Source organism: Ostrinia nubilalis, chromosome 1 (genome assembly GCF_963855985.1).
Source record: "Ostrinia nubilalis chromosome 1, ilOstNubi1.1, whole genome shotgun sequence".
NCBI lineage: Eukaryota > Metazoa > Arthropoda > Insecta > Lepidoptera > Crambidae > Ostrinia > Ostrinia nubilalis.
The window spans coordinates 1537866-1553163 of NC_087088.1; the positions used below are offsets into that span (position 1 = coordinate 1537866).

At 46.9% G+C, this 15298-nt stretch overlaps 1 protein-coding gene across 1 annotated transcript in view; it reads right to left on the reverse strand.

The window, feature by feature from the left end:
• Positions 1-15298, reverse strand: part of LOC135076957 (obscurin) — a 155442-nt gene that overhangs the window by 13186 nt on the left and 126958 nt on the right. Inside the window, exons 51-59 of the mRNA XM_063971487.1 lie at positions 14731-14888; positions 10996-11120; positions 9386-9684; positions 8794-9063; positions 6287-6492; positions 4588-4703; positions 2501-2609; positions 1856-1994; positions 17-249 (exon numbers count right to left, since the gene is read on the reverse strand). Of these exons, the coding sequence (XP_063827557.1) occupies positions 17-249; positions 1856-1994; positions 2501-2609; positions 4588-4703; positions 6287-6492; positions 8794-9063; positions 9386-9684; positions 10996-11120; positions 14731-14888 (1655 nt within the window). The remainder of the gene's footprint in view (positions 1-16; positions 250-1855; positions 1995-2500; positions 2610-4587; positions 4704-6286; positions 6493-8793; positions 9064-9385; positions 9685-10995; positions 11121-14730; positions 14889-15298) is intronic.

Below are 15298 nucleotides of genomic sequence, written 5' to 3' on the forward strand. Positions count from 1 at the left end.
GGTCGTGTGACGTCACCTGACGGGCAGCAGCTGCGGCCGCTCGCGGAAGAAGGGCGTCTGTCCGTCGCGCTTGGCGTCCATGAGCGCCTGGGCCTCTGCGTAGGAGTCGAGGCGCGTGCCGAGCTCGTGGCGCAGGCGGCGGATGGTGTAGCTCTCGGCGCCGTAGTTGTTGATGCGCTCGCGCTGCTCGTCCTCGATCTCCTCGTCCATGATGTCGGTGAAGCGACGCCGCTCGCGGATGATTGGTGTCTGGAGGAAAACAATTTGTTTAAAAAAATACCTATGAAAGAATTGGACACGCCCATTGTAAACAGTTTTTGTCAGGGGTGTCACTTCTGTCCTGAGAGATGTATAGCTACGGGGTTGCCGCTAGGCGCAAACGCAAGTCGCGTCAGATTCAGCAATCTAAATAAATAAAAGGAGAAACTGACTGACTTAGTGACAGATCAACGCACAGCCTAAACGGCTAAACGTATGCACTTGAAATGGCAATGCCAGATTTTGTATGGAAGGTGGCGTCTTTTTTTTTTCGCGCGGCCATCGACCAAACTTTGTTTTTTGATTACAAAATAGTGTAATAAACCAAACTTACTATGACATGTATACCTCTAAACTCAGTCTGAACTGAGTTACGAGCATTAGAAGTTTGATGATTTACATACTAGATTTGCTTTTTGGGCGCAAGTTTTGTAAGAAATTGCAACAAAATATTGCGCTATTTTTTATTGCGCTGATTCTGCTCCACGCTGATGTCTGGAGCCTTTAATGGATGGTATTGTTTGTTTACACATACAATGTCACTATTTTGTTGCAATTTCTTACAAAACTTGCTCGCAAAAAGCAAATCTAGTATGTAAATCATCAAACTTCTAACGCTCGTAACTCAGTTCAGACTGAGTTTAGAGGTACACATGTCATAGTAAGTTTGGTTTATTACACTATTTTGTAATCAAAAAACAAGGTTTGGTCGATGGCCGCGCGAAAAAAAAAGACGCCAATTTCCGGCATTGTCTTTTGGAAGGGACGTAGCCTAGGTACCGTAGAGGTGCACTAAGAAAGGAATTCCCGTAATTCAAACGGAAATGAGAATTAGCGGGAAAATCCTTTTGTATGAAAAATCTAAACCGCTTAAGTTATACGCTTGAAATTCGGCATGCAGGTACCTTAGTAAACTTAAAGCTTAGTTACAACAGGATATTGCAAAATTCCCACGGGAACGGGAGTTAGCGGGAAAAAACATTTGTATGAAAAAATCTAAACCGCGTAAGATAGATGAAGGGGGTAAAACGGGATCCACGCGTACGAAGTCGCGGGCGGCCGCTAGTTGTTTATACGCGTGACTGCGTCTCTCCTATTCACTCCTTTTTCGCGCGCCCCTTCTCCCTTCTTGAGGCGCGTAGTTTCGGCAGAGTAGAATAGGACCACTGCCATTCATTCCGTGGATGAAATAAGAGGCAACAAAGAGAGGAATATGCGGACATCAATCCTCTTTAACCCGTCTGGCTACCTTGGGAAGTGTTGTAGGCTACTGGTAAATTAAAGAGTCGTTCTCCTACATGGAGACTAAATGATCAGCAGGGCTACTCTGAAATGACACTGTCATTGTCGCTGATGCTGCCAATCTCGTTGTTATAGGAATGGAAATCTTCGAACTTCGAATTAAATTTTTGGGAGTAGCCCCACTGATGTCTCCGCCCTATACTTCTCTCTCACTTCTTAAGTAACCTTGTAACTGGTAAAGCGAAAAATATTTTTAATATCTTTTGAAACTTATCTCACCACTTAAAGCTCAAAATCTGGTGACACCAATTCTGCCATCGCCAGGTAAAGACTTAAAATGGTGTAGCTAACTCACCCGTGGGTCGTATGTGTCGTGCACGCTGATGCTGTATCCAGGCGAGCGGTGGCACGCCACCTTCATGTACTCGCGGAGACGAACCGGGAATTGGACGTCACGGAGTTGTAGGAGATACGTGTCCGGACCGTTCTGGTAGCTGCAAGATATTGTAAATATACCATAGCGGCCAGACAACCGAAGATAGATTGTATTGTGATGCGTTGCGAGGAGAAGCGACCTCAAATATAGGAAAAGGCAAAGCAGAAGAAGAAGAAATAGTACCATATTGTCATTTTGCACACAGCTACGTAAGGTTATGGAAACAGTCACGTTTTTTTGCTTGGCAAAAAGATGGGACCCTTCATCATCATATTGCACGATATAAGATTATAATTTTAACACCCAGTAAAACGAATGGAACCATCTTCCTAAAGACAGCACCTAGATCTGTCTCACACGTGTGGTTGGAATTTTTTTTTGTTAAATTAAAGAAGGTTGATCTCCTGCAATGGAGGATAATACTATTACTTCTTTGCCTGGCCCATTCCCATTTTATTTGGGGTCGGCCCTCCGCTATCGGTCGTTATTGATTACGGACATCAATGTAATGGAGAATAATGACCTGATAATAAAGACTCTCTGACTTGGCGGAAGTGAACTTACTGGCTTTCTGACTTGGCGGAGACCTCCCAGTCGGGGTGCTCCCACTGCTTGAACTTCAGGTCCCAGCCGGCCGAGCGGTCGCGGGACGAGCGCTCTCTTTCGGGGGTGCCTGCGAATAAACGAAGGAGATGGTTTAAAACTTTTAGTATTGATTTAGGTAACGCGGTTCCGTATGTCAGCGTAAATTAATGTAACTACAAAACACTACACAATAAGATTGATGGATAATACAGGGTGGAAACCTCAGATATGGAAACGTATGTGATCTCACTCGATTATTTCTAAACTATACAAGATATCTGGTATACTTAGATAGCTGGAAACATTGTATTTTCATATAGATCCACTTTATTCTGTAACATTATTGGTACCGTTTGAGAGAGGTCGTGAAGCACTTTCAGGATCAATAACCAGTTTTTCGTATAGTTTACAAATAACCGAGTGAGATCAATTATCGTTTCCACCCTGTATAATACACATTAGACAAGTTCTCGTCACAAACTTTGTTATGATTTTATTTACCTTCTTTTAATCACATAAATTAAAAGGTTTCATATTCTCATTTACAGCATGTATCAATGAGGATCATTTCGATTTTTAGCTGTGAATGCAGATTTATAGGGCTAAGAAATCCTTAATACACAGTCCAAAAATTTTTGTTCTACGACAAAAATTGACGAAGTTATGGCCAAATTACTAAAAAAGTTCACTGACCGCCCGGCGCGGGGACGATGACGTCATTATATCCGATCCGAACGCTGCCGGCGTACTGCGTGGATAGAAAATATTTTTTTCTAGCCAAACTATCAGTTTTAGAAAAAAACTTGTAATGACATTTATTCATCAGAATAAAGTAAGCTATCGACAGGTAATTTTTAAAAATAGAAATTGTGAAAAATATCGCAAAAAATCAATACGCTCATACGATTCAATGGAACGCAGAGACGCGATTGGGGTCTCCGCGGTGGTATATTTGGCGATTTATTCAAATAAAGTGTTCATAAGTGTTGTTAGAGTCATGTCTTCTTCCAAGTAAAATATAAAAATGTATAATTTATTTCCTTCTAACAATAAGGTATAGCTGAGGCAGATACACTCTGCCTAGGCTACAAGACATTGCTATGAAGATCATTTCGATGTACACGCAATACCTACCTGTTATTTAGTTTTTCTGAGTTAAACCTACGTACCTACCTATCTATTCGCCGTTCCCATGGGCGGGCCAGCTGCTGCAGGAAAGGACAGCTGCACCTTCCTGGAAATCTATTTAATCTTAGCCCAGAAGCTGGGTATGACTCCCCCGCCCCCCTCCTTTCCCCAGGTCATAAGCTGGGCATGACTTCCCCCTCGGCCAGAAGTTGGGTATGATTTACCCCCCCAGGCCCGAAACTGGGTATGACTTGACCCCCCCCCCCCCAGGCCAGAAACTGGGTATGACTTGCCTCTCCCCCCCTCCCACCAAGGCCAGAAGCTGGGTAAGGCTTGCCCCTCCCCCCAGGCTATAAGCTAGGTATGACTTATCCCCCCCCCCCCCCTTAGGCCAGAAACTGGGTATTAGCATCATATTTTGTATTATTATGTTCAATACAAACAATCATTAAGTTACACTCACCCCAACCGCGTCTCCGCATTCCATCGAATCCTATGAAAATGTGGTTTTTGGACATAGCGATACTTATTTTTCACAATTTTTATTTTTAAAAATTACTGGTCGATGGGTTACTTTATTTTGATGAATAAATGTTATTAAAAGTTTTTTTCTAAAACTGATAGTTTAGCTGGAAAAAAATATTTTCCATCCCAATAGTACGCCGGCTGCGCTCGATTCGGATATAGTGACGTCACGCGGCCCTGCGTACGTTGACTTTTAGCGGCAAAAACGGCCTATGTTTATTACTTAATATCTTCGTAAGTAATGGTCCGATTTGGATAATTCAAAAAGATATATCTTTCTTATGTCTTAAAGATTAACGTAGATACTAGTTTTATTGCATTTTCTACAACAGTACTGATCCTCATTGACTCCGGCACGGAAGCTTCGCGGTCAAACTTTACTGTCAAAGTTTAACATGTAACAAACAACTCACCCTCCGGCGTGTAGACCTCTCCCGGCGGGTAGACCATCTTGGAGGGGTGCTCGAAGGCGCCGGACAGCGGCCGCCGCCGGAACCACGTGCGGCACGCCGCGTTGCCCGTCCAGTCCCTGGCCAGGTCCAAACATTGGTACATCCACGACTTCACTATCTCCATGTTCAACATTTTATCCATTTTTGCACTTATCAGTTTGGGAAGACTTGAAAAGGTACACTTCAGTATTCACTGATTCTCAGTTTACTACTTTGGGAAAACTTGAAAAGGTACAACTTCAGTATTCACTGATTCTCGCTTTACTACTTTGGTAAACCTTGAATAGTTACACTTGAATATTCACTGGTTTTCTCACAAACAAAGAGTCTATTCCAAAGTTATTGACACTGCTTGATGCACGTTTGAACAAAAAACTACATGTATCCTCAATATTTCAGATACAAAAAAAAATTAAATAAGTTTGAACTTTGATCTGAACATTGAAAATAATGCAAACTAAGCTTTAGGATATTCGTTCAGTAAAACATATTTTTAGCACCACTCTTTTCTTTATCAATTCCCATTATTAATTTTGAAAAAATGATTAGGTATCGTATTCAATTTGAAACGTTAATAAATGAGCTCCCAAATAAGTTTTGATATCTAGTCTGACAATAGATGCAATGAAGGTGATCTGTTCTCGGTCAAAGATTTCCGCGATCATACGCAATGTGACTCAATGTATTGTGTAATCCACGCATCTGTACAGATTAGGTTGGTTAGCCACTGATTTATAAGCATAGCATGCGATTGAACATACAAAAATCTTAAGGAAACGTACACCACAATCATGGCGTATATGACATGCACCAATATCAAAATAAGTCTCTATTTCGTTTAACATTTTAAATTTGTAATCCACGTAGGTTAATTAAACAAATATTGTCATAATTTGTGTCATGATAATAATTATGTCCTCATTCTGCTTCATGGGTAGACAATGGCCCTAATTATTTCATAAATAGACAGCTGGCGTGGTGCCACGGACTAATTAAAAGTCAATCAGTAACTCTTGGAGAATTCATTAACGCAGACGGGATGGCTGATGCTAATTTCAAAGGTGGGTGCGTAAATATATTGATGACATTATTGTTTGTGCAAAAGGTAAATATATCAATGACATTATAGTTTTTTGTCAGGCCATTTATGATTCATATAATTTACGACTATCCCGCAAAGTATTTATTATGCCACATTCAAAAATATACGAGTCACCTTCATAACAAACTTATTTGATCTTATCTTTTTTTCTAACTGGAAATAAAGTAAAGCGTCAGAATATGTACCTAATGGCAAGCTCATCGAGTCAAGCAGTTAGTTACTCACTTACGGCGAGTGGGTACTGTCTCTTACCTAATTAATTGAAAGTGCTACAACTCAAATAAAAAATTTGGGAGCCCATTTTAGCGCATATATCAAAATTTTATAGATACAAGCATACGATACAGCCCAGTAGCCTTATTCACGTAACAAAACTTCAACGACTACAAAACACTGAGTTGCGACCCTATCGAGTAATCGTTCTATTAAAATGACCCTTGTGAATACGGATTTAGAACTGTTTTTCAATGGGATGACTTCTGAACGTCAGCGAGATCTTGACTGTCAATACGCGAATTAGGCCACTGTTTAGTCTTATTTACGTTATCTCAAACTCACCGGTACAAGTTGTAGTAGTTCCTCAGCCTGTCAGTCGAAATGTGGTACTCCTCTTGGTAGACCTTATCAGCCAGCGTCAGCCAGGGGTGCTGCAGCGCGGTGTCCACGTCCATACGCTCGTGCCAGTTGTACACCAGCAGCTTGCTGATGAAGTCCCGGCTCTCGCGGCTCAGGCGCGACCACCATTCTTCGTCGTGCCATTCCCACTGGGGATAGATGTGGTTAAGATAGGGTATGGATCTTGGATGTTAAAATAGTAAATAAGATTAGCTAATAGATATCGTCCATGAATGATAAAGATATAACAATGGTATTCCCATCAGTCCAAAATTTAAAGGTTATTGTAAGATAAACGAAATACAGTGACGTAGCATTTTCTGAATAATTTAATTCGAAAGGTTTCACATGATGTGAGTTGTGACTACCGCAAAAGCAGCACATTCTTGGTTGACTTTTCTAAACAGCAGCGAAGCAAAGGCCACGCCCTCGTCCTTAGAGCCCACGTAGCTTTAAAAAAAAGACGCAACCATTTACTGTACTGATGACGCCGACTCTTCATATACCAGCAGCCACAGAAACGTCCTCAGGCTACCAATCCTCCTACTTCTAGTAGTTATAAGCATTTAAACCCCACAAACACAAATAACTTTACTTACTCTGCCTTCCCTGATCCTGGTCAGCGTCTCCCTGTCGTTAATTCCTCGGAAGGGCGAGTGTCCGCTCAGCAGGATGTATGTTATTATTCCCATGCTCCACATATCAGCAGCGAATGACACGCCCTCTCCTGACGCCACTTCAGGCGCCACGAACTCTGGCATGCCGTAGTCTAATTAAGAATCCAGAATCCCAATCCAGTTGTCAAAATGGATGCGGCGCGAGAGTCCGTAGTAGCTGATCTTGAGCTCATCGCAAATACAAACATTGAGGCAAATAGCCAACCACCCACATGTCAGCCGCAATAGAAAACCTCAACGCTAGCACCCTTCTATAGTCTGGTCAGTGAGCACGTAGAATTTTGTCCAATGACCCCAAGCTACCCATCCTTATCGCTCTCGCGTAATTATGTTGCTATCGCGCTCGCACACTCACTGCGGGTGCCTGTCGCACAGTCGCGACAGCAATATAATTACGCGCGAGCGATAAGGATGGGTAGCTAGGGGTCATTGGACAAAATTCTACGTGCTCACGGACCGGGCTTTAGAAGCTTTATGCTTTGCAACACCACTTACCTCTGCTTTCCCTGATCCTGGTCAGCGTCTCCCTGTCATTAATCCCCCAGGAGATCGAATCCACTGAGCAGGATGTAGGTAATTATCCCCACGCTTTAAATACCCAAACCCGTATTACATAACAAAGATAAAAACCACTTACTCTGCCTTCCCTGATTCTCGTCAGCGTCTCCCTGTAGTTAATTTCTCGGAAGGGCGAGTGTCCGCTCATCAGGATGTACGTTATTATTCCCACGCTCCACATATCAGCAGCAAAGAACACGCCCTCACCACTATCGCCCTTCATAGCTACAAACAATAAAATTGCTACTTACTCTGCCTTCCCTGATCCTGGTCAGCGTCTCCCTATCATTAATTCCTCGGAAGGGCGAGTGTCCGCTCAGCAGGATGTACGTTATTATTCCCACACTCCACATATCAGCAGCGAATGACACGCCTTCTCCTGATGCCACTTCAGGCGCCCCAAGAGGTGAATATACCCACGCCCCAGATACCAGTAGCTATGGAATCACCTACACTATATAACAATGATGTTGCCACTTACTCTGCCTTCCCTGATCCTCGTCAGCGTCTCCCGATCATTGATTCCTCGGAAGGGCGAGTGTCCGCTCAGCAGGATGTACGTTATTATTCCCACACTCCACATATCAGCAGCGAAGGACACGCCCTCTCCTGACGCCACTTCAGGCGCCACGAACTCCGGCATGCCGTAGTCTAATGAGGAATCCAGAGTCCCAATCCAGTTGCCAAAATGGATGCGACGTGAGAGTCCGTAGTAGCTGATCTTGAGCTCATCGCAAATACAAACATTGAGGCAAATAGCCAACCACCCACATGTCAGCCGCAATAGAAAACCTCGTCGCTAGCACCCTCTTAGAAGCTTCATGCTTTGACAACACCACTTACCTCTGCTTTCCTTGATCCTGGTCAGCGTCTCCCTGTCATTAATCCCGCAGGAGATCGAATCCACTGAGCAGGATGTAGGTAATTATCCCCACGCTTTAAATACCCAAACCCGTATTACATAACAAAGATAAAAACCACTTACTCTGCCTTCCCTGATCCTGGTCAGCGTCTCCCGATCATTGATTCCTCGGAAGGGCGAGTGTCCACTCAGCAGGATGTACGTTATTATTCCCACGCTCCACATATCAGCGGCGAAGGATACACCTTCTCCTGATGCCACTTCAGGCGCCCCAAGAGGTGATTATACCCACGCCCCATATACCAGTAGTTATGGAATCACATACACTATATAACAATGATGTTGCCACTTACTCTTCCTTCCCTGATCCTCGTCAGAGTCTCGCGATCATTGATTCCTCGGAAGGGCGAGTGTCCACTCAGTAGGATGTACGTAATTATTCCCACACTCCACATATCAGCAGCGAATGACACGCCCTCTCCTGATGCTACTTCAGGCGCCACGAACTCTGGCATGCCGTAGTCGAGTGACGCATGCTTGCCGAACTGAATGCGGCGAGATAGACCGAAGTCGCAGATCTTGAGTTCGTCGCTGCCAACGTGTGAGAGGAGGAGCTCGCCGATCTGCAAAAATAGTTGATAACGTTAATATTTTATGTATTGGTGAATGTATTCTAATCATGGATCATCAAGCAGCAGCCTGATGTAGCCCACTTTACTCTTTATGTAGCCCAACTTATTAAAAATCTATTAGCCGTAATAGATTTTTAATAAGTTGGGACAGTATCGACTGAATCAATCATTTTTTGTTCTAAATTATTACATCACGCATCGTCATACCAAGATGCGCTACATGAAGTGCCCGCATCAGCTGGCTTATGTATCCAACTGGCGCACGTGGCCGGCGATGTCGCGCTCGGTGTAGCCCGGCTGTGACGTCACTCACCGTGAGCCCGAGGTGCGCCACGCTGTTGTCGTGCATGTGCTTGAGGCCGCGCAGCAGCTGGCGCACGTGGCCGGCGATGTCGCGCTCGGTATAGCCCTGGCTGGGCAGCAGACGGTCGCGCACGAGTTGTCCGCCGGCGGCTAGCTCGGTGACGAGGGCGAGCGTATGGTCGTGCTCGTAGGCGTCCCGCAGGCGGATCAGGTGGCGGTGGTTGAGCAGGTTCATGATTTCGAGCTCGTTCTTCATGAACGGCTTGAGCTCGGAGTGACCGTGCATGATCTTGGCGGCGTAGTTGCGGCCTGCGGGTGGACACAGTCATTAAAATGTAGTCGTTCAAATTTGGCAAGTCACACAGAATTTTCTAATCCAAGTCACGGTAATACTATCTATACAGTATTCCAACTCGGCCATATTTTTGAAATAAATGTCAACAGCCGCGCGGTACGTCACCATATGACAACATGCGATAGGGCTGCCCACCTGCAAACCCTATTTTCATTACATCTGCCTACTTAGAATTTTTATCTAGTTTTGTGAATGTATTTTGTGATTGTAATTTTTTATTTTATTTTGACAAACAAAATAACTTACTGAATGAAATAGGATAAAATGCATGTTGTTTTGTGATTAGTAGATTTAATTAAAAATTATATTTGTGTTAAGATTTAGTAATAAATCTTATAAATTTGCGACCGTAAAATGTATGCGCCTCGACTGAGGCGTACAAAATTCTTGATTATTATAATAATATAGGGTGTTAGGTAAATGGGTTTATAAGCCGACACTAGCCCATGTTAACATGTGCATATAAATGGTATACTTAGTGAAGTCAGAAAATTGAAATCATCATTTTAATAATTTTAATTTGCATACAAATCTGATTTTATAAATTTTATTTTGTATGAAAATTAAACAAATTAAAATGATATCACTGACTTCACCATACCATTTATATGCATAATATGTTAACATGGGCTAGTGTTAGCTTATAAACCTATTTACCTAACACCCTGTATAAATAGGTAATTGTAATTATTTTTATAAAAAAGAGCGCTTACTGTTTCAAAAACAACACATCATCCGTTTATTACCGTGGCACATTCGCGACACCCCCGACTTTTGCATGTCGAGCGCATACCGAGATTTGAATTTCGAAGGAAAGTTCGCGTTTCGTCCGTTTATATGAAGTTACAATACTGTATGATAGTATTACCGTGTCCAAGTTAGGTCTGATTTACCATCACCGGAGAACCAGAAGCAGGTTACCGTATCGTCCCTACATTGTCGAGGAAGGAACCAGAAGCAGGTTACCGTACATTGGCGACGTTTCACCAGCTCGTACTAAGCGTTTCGATAACTCTTATAATGCAAACAGCTAGGGACTAGAATTCACTGCTTACTGTTGTCTTTTCCGAACACTAGTCCAGGCCTTTACAAGGCGAGAATGAATAGCCACTTACAGGGCAGATACATACCATCTCATTTCATTCTCATAAGATCTCATTTAACAACATGTGCGACTGTGGTCAAATACCTGTCCTGTTATGCATAAAAAAACTTCTAGTTCCAAAACCTAACATCTCAAAAACAAAAACTTTGTTACTAGTTACCGGTGAGCCTCTCCGCGGCGTGGTAGACGACGCCCTGCACGCCGCGGCCGAGCTCGTCGCCGAGGTCGTAGAAGTCGCCGAAGGGCTTCGTGCTGGCCTTCACGCGCGGCGGGTGCTCGCGGATCCTGGGGGAATAACAGAACGTCAACGTAAAGATCTATGTGTTTTTGCTCTTGGAGATAGATGATACAATGAGCTGCTACACTGGCGGATTCCAAGCGTTTTCAAAGCGGAGCGGCGACGCAGCGAACACGCCGCGTGTCCACGGCGAAGACGTCGCGGCTGCGCGGCGAACACGAGGAGAAAACTCTAAGCAGAAATCCGCCAGTGTGGCAAGCAAGGCCCTTAGGTCCGGTTTCCACCAAGGCGGAGCGGTGTGGAGCGGAGCAGAGAAGTTTTTTGAATGACCAATTAGATTCCATTATGTGCACCACTCCGCTTCGCTTCGCTGGAAATGCGCAGAAAAGCGGAGAAGTGTCTTGCACACTTGTTGTCGCATTTGTTTTTCTATAGAATTTGACAGCGGTGGCGGCGTGGCGCGGCGTAGTGCGGAGAAGAGCGGAAATATGCGAAGCGGTGCGGTGTTTCATAGATAGCAATAGACTGACAGCTGACAGCTACGCACAGCTCACACATCTCCTCTAGTCTCCGCCCTGCTCCGCTTTTCTCCGCTCTACTTTGGTGGAAATAACCTGGCAGCTTAGCCGCACATCTCTAGTCTCCACACCGCTCCGCCTTGGTAAAAACCGGGCCTTACTCTACAAAACAATCCTTCTCAAATTCTCTCTTGTAATTGGTTTTTTTTTGGGGCCTTCATTTGCGTCAGCTCGGCCTGTGTTTAGAGTTCACTGCTTAGTCCCGTTGAGTCTATACATTTCCAGATTCTTTGGAGCGTGATATCTGCTATCTCATCCGGGTGCATGATGGTGTCGCCCGAGATGGATACTTATTTTGCTCATAAGCGGGCCGCATGAGCAGAGAACACGCATGGCCGTTTCTTTTTCTGTTCTTTCTTCATGTTCATGTTTGATTTATGTTTGTTTAGTTTGCAGTGGCCGGTTAGTATTCTAGTCACTGCACAAGCTTTGTATCTTTTGAACTTTAACAGTTCCTTAGTTACTTTGTTACTATTTCCCTGAATGAGAGTTTTTGTCCCGATGTAGACTTCCACCACTCAATAGCCTCTTGTTTGCAGAGGGCGGTTAGTAGTGTGGTGGCTCGTTGTTCTCTCTTGTGTTACAAAAGTGGATCTAACCTGTCGGAGTAGTGGTGCTCGTCCTCCTCGACGTGCAGCATGGCGGAGGAGCTGACGGCGCCGGCCACGTTGCGGGCCGACACCGAGTACAGCCGCGTCCTTGAGGATGCAGTTAAGTCCGCTGTGACCTTTATGTCGAGCTACCTGTCGGAGTAGTGGTGCTCGTCCTCCTCGACGTGCAGCATGGCGGAGGAGCTGACGGCGCCGGCCACGTTGCGGGCCGACACCGAGTACAGCCGCGTCCTTGAGGATGCAGTCAAGTCCGCTGTGACCTTTATGTCGAGCTACCTGTCGGAGTAGTGGTGCTCGTCCTCCTCGACGTGCAGCATGGCGGACGAGCTGACGGCGCCGGCCACGTTGCGGGCCGACACCGAGTACAGCCGCGTCCTTGAGGATGCAGTCAAGTCTGCTGTGACCTTATGTCGAGCTACCTGTCGGAGTAGTGGTGCTCGTCCTCCTCGACGTGCAGCATGGCGGACGAGCTGACGGCGCCGGCCACGTTGCGGGCCGACACCGAGTACAGCCGCGTCCTTGAGGATGCAGTCAAGTCTGCTGTGACCTTATGTCGAGCTACCTGTCGGAGTAGTGGTGCTCGTCCTCCTCGACGTGCAGCATGGCGGACGAGCTGACGGCGCCGGCCACGTTGCGGGCCGACACCGAGTACAGCCGCGTCCTTGAGGATGCAGTCAAGTCTGCTGTGACCTTATGTCGAGCTACCTGTCGGAGTAGTGGTGCTCGTCCTCCTCGACGTGCAGCATGGCGGACGAGCTGACGGCGCCGGCCACGTTGCGGGCCGACACCGAGTACAGCCGCGTCCTTGAGGATGCAGTCAAGTCCGCTGTGACCTTTATGTCGAGCTACCTGTCGGAGTAGTGGTGCTCGTCCTCCTCGACGTGCAGCATGGCGGAGGAGCTGACGGCGCCGGCCACGTTGCGGGCCGACACCGAGTACAGCCGCGTCCTTGAGGATGCAGTCAAGTCCGCTGTGACCTTTATGTCGAGCTACCTGTCGGAGTAGTGGTGCTCGTCCACCTCGACGTGCAGCATGGCGGAGGAGCTGACGGCGCCGGCCACGTTGCGGGCCGACACCGAGTACAGCCGCGTCCTTGAGGATGCAGTCAAGTCTGCTGTGACCTTATGTCGAGCTACCTGTCGGAGTAGTGGTGCTCGTCCTCCTCGACGTGCAGCATGGCGGACGAGCTGACGGCGCCGGCCACGTTGCGGGCCGACACCGAGTACAGCCGCGTCCTTGAGGATGCAGTCAAGTCTGCTGTGACCTTATGTCGAGCTACCTGTCGGAGTAGTGGTGCTCGTCCTCCTCGACGTGCAGCATGGCGGACGAGCTGACGGCGCCGGCCACGTTGCGGGCCGACACCGAGTACAGCCGCGTCCTTGAGGATGCAGTCAAGTCCGCTGTGACCTTTATGTCGAGCTACCTGTCGGAGTAGTGGTGCTCGTCCTCCTCGACGTGCAGCATGGCGGAGGAGCTGACGGCGCCGGCCACGTTGCGGGCCGACACCGAGTACAGCCGCGTCCTTGAGGATGCAGTCAAGTCCGCTGTGACCTTTATGTCGAGCTACCTGTCGGAGTAGTGGTGCTCGTCCTCCTCGACGTGCAGCATGGCGGAGGAGCTGACGGCGCCGGCCACGTTGCGGGCCGACACCGAGTACAGCCGCGTCCTTGAGGATGCAGTCAAGTCCGCTGTGACCTTTATGTCGAGCTACCTGTCGGAGTAGTGGTGCTCGTCCTCCTCGACGTGCAGCATGGCGGAGGAGCTGACGGCGCCGGCCACGTTGCGGGCCGACACCGAGTACAGCCGCGTCCTTGAGGATGCAGTCAAGTCCGCTGTGACCTTTATGTCGAGCTACCTGTCGGAGTAGTGGTGCTCGTCCTCCTCGACGTGCAGCATGGCGGAGGAGCTGACGGCGCCGGCCACGTTGCGGGCCGACACCGAGTACAGCCGCGTCCTTGAGGATGCAGTCAAGTCCGCTGTGACCTTTATGTCTATCTACCTGCTAAACAAGCACCTATACAACATAGGTGTCACAGACAGCCCACTGTGCAGGGGGTGCATGGAGGCAGAGGAAACACCGCAGCATGTGCTCATGGAGTGCAGTAGCGTGGAAGAACAACGGGCTCAATTTCTTCGATCACCGTCGTCGCTACAGGAAGCCTGCAGCAGCCTGGACGGGCTGCTCGCCTTCTGGGGGGATCTGGGGTGGTTGGAGTAGGAAGATAAACCACAAATCGCGCACAATGGCCCTATCATGAGGCTAAGTGCGGTATTCGATTGCCCTGCAAAACTAACTAACTAACTAACTAACTATGTCTATCTACCTGTCGGAGTAGTGGTGCTCGTCCTCCTCGACGTGCAGCATGGCGGAGGAGCTGACGGCGCCGGCCACGTTGCGGGCCGACACCGAGTACAGCCGCGTCCTTGAGGATGCAGTTAAGTCCGCTGTGACCTTTATGTCGAGCTACCTGTCGGAGTAGTGGTGCTCGTCCTCCTCGACGTGCAGCATGGCGGAGGAGCTGACGGCGCCGGCCACGTTGCGGGCCGACACCGAGTACAGCCCCTCGTCCTTGAGGATGCAGTCGTGGATCGTCAGCACCGTCGTGTCCGGCTCGATGAATTGGATCTGGGAAAATATGTGGCGTTTAAAAGAAGAACTCTGTATTTTGGATAGTGTGATTTTTTGCAGTTTTTTATGCATGTAAAACCGGGTCTCCAGCGCGTTTTTTGCCCTACACAATCAACAAAAAAATCTCAACATTCAACAAAATTGCCTACAAAAAATGTTGAATGTTGACATGTTTTTGTTGATATGGTAGGAAAAAACACGCACTGGAGACCAAAGTATAAATAATGTGCACTACTAGTATGATTGCGCATGAATACAACACACACACAAGCTTTGGGTGTGATAAAACTGAAGATCCTAGTTTCAAAGGAGTTGCAGTGTTAGGTAATATCCCAGCTACCTAGTAGTTGCTCAAGCTGAAATAAAACATGTGAGCGTCATCTCACCTTGATCCTGATGCTGGCTGC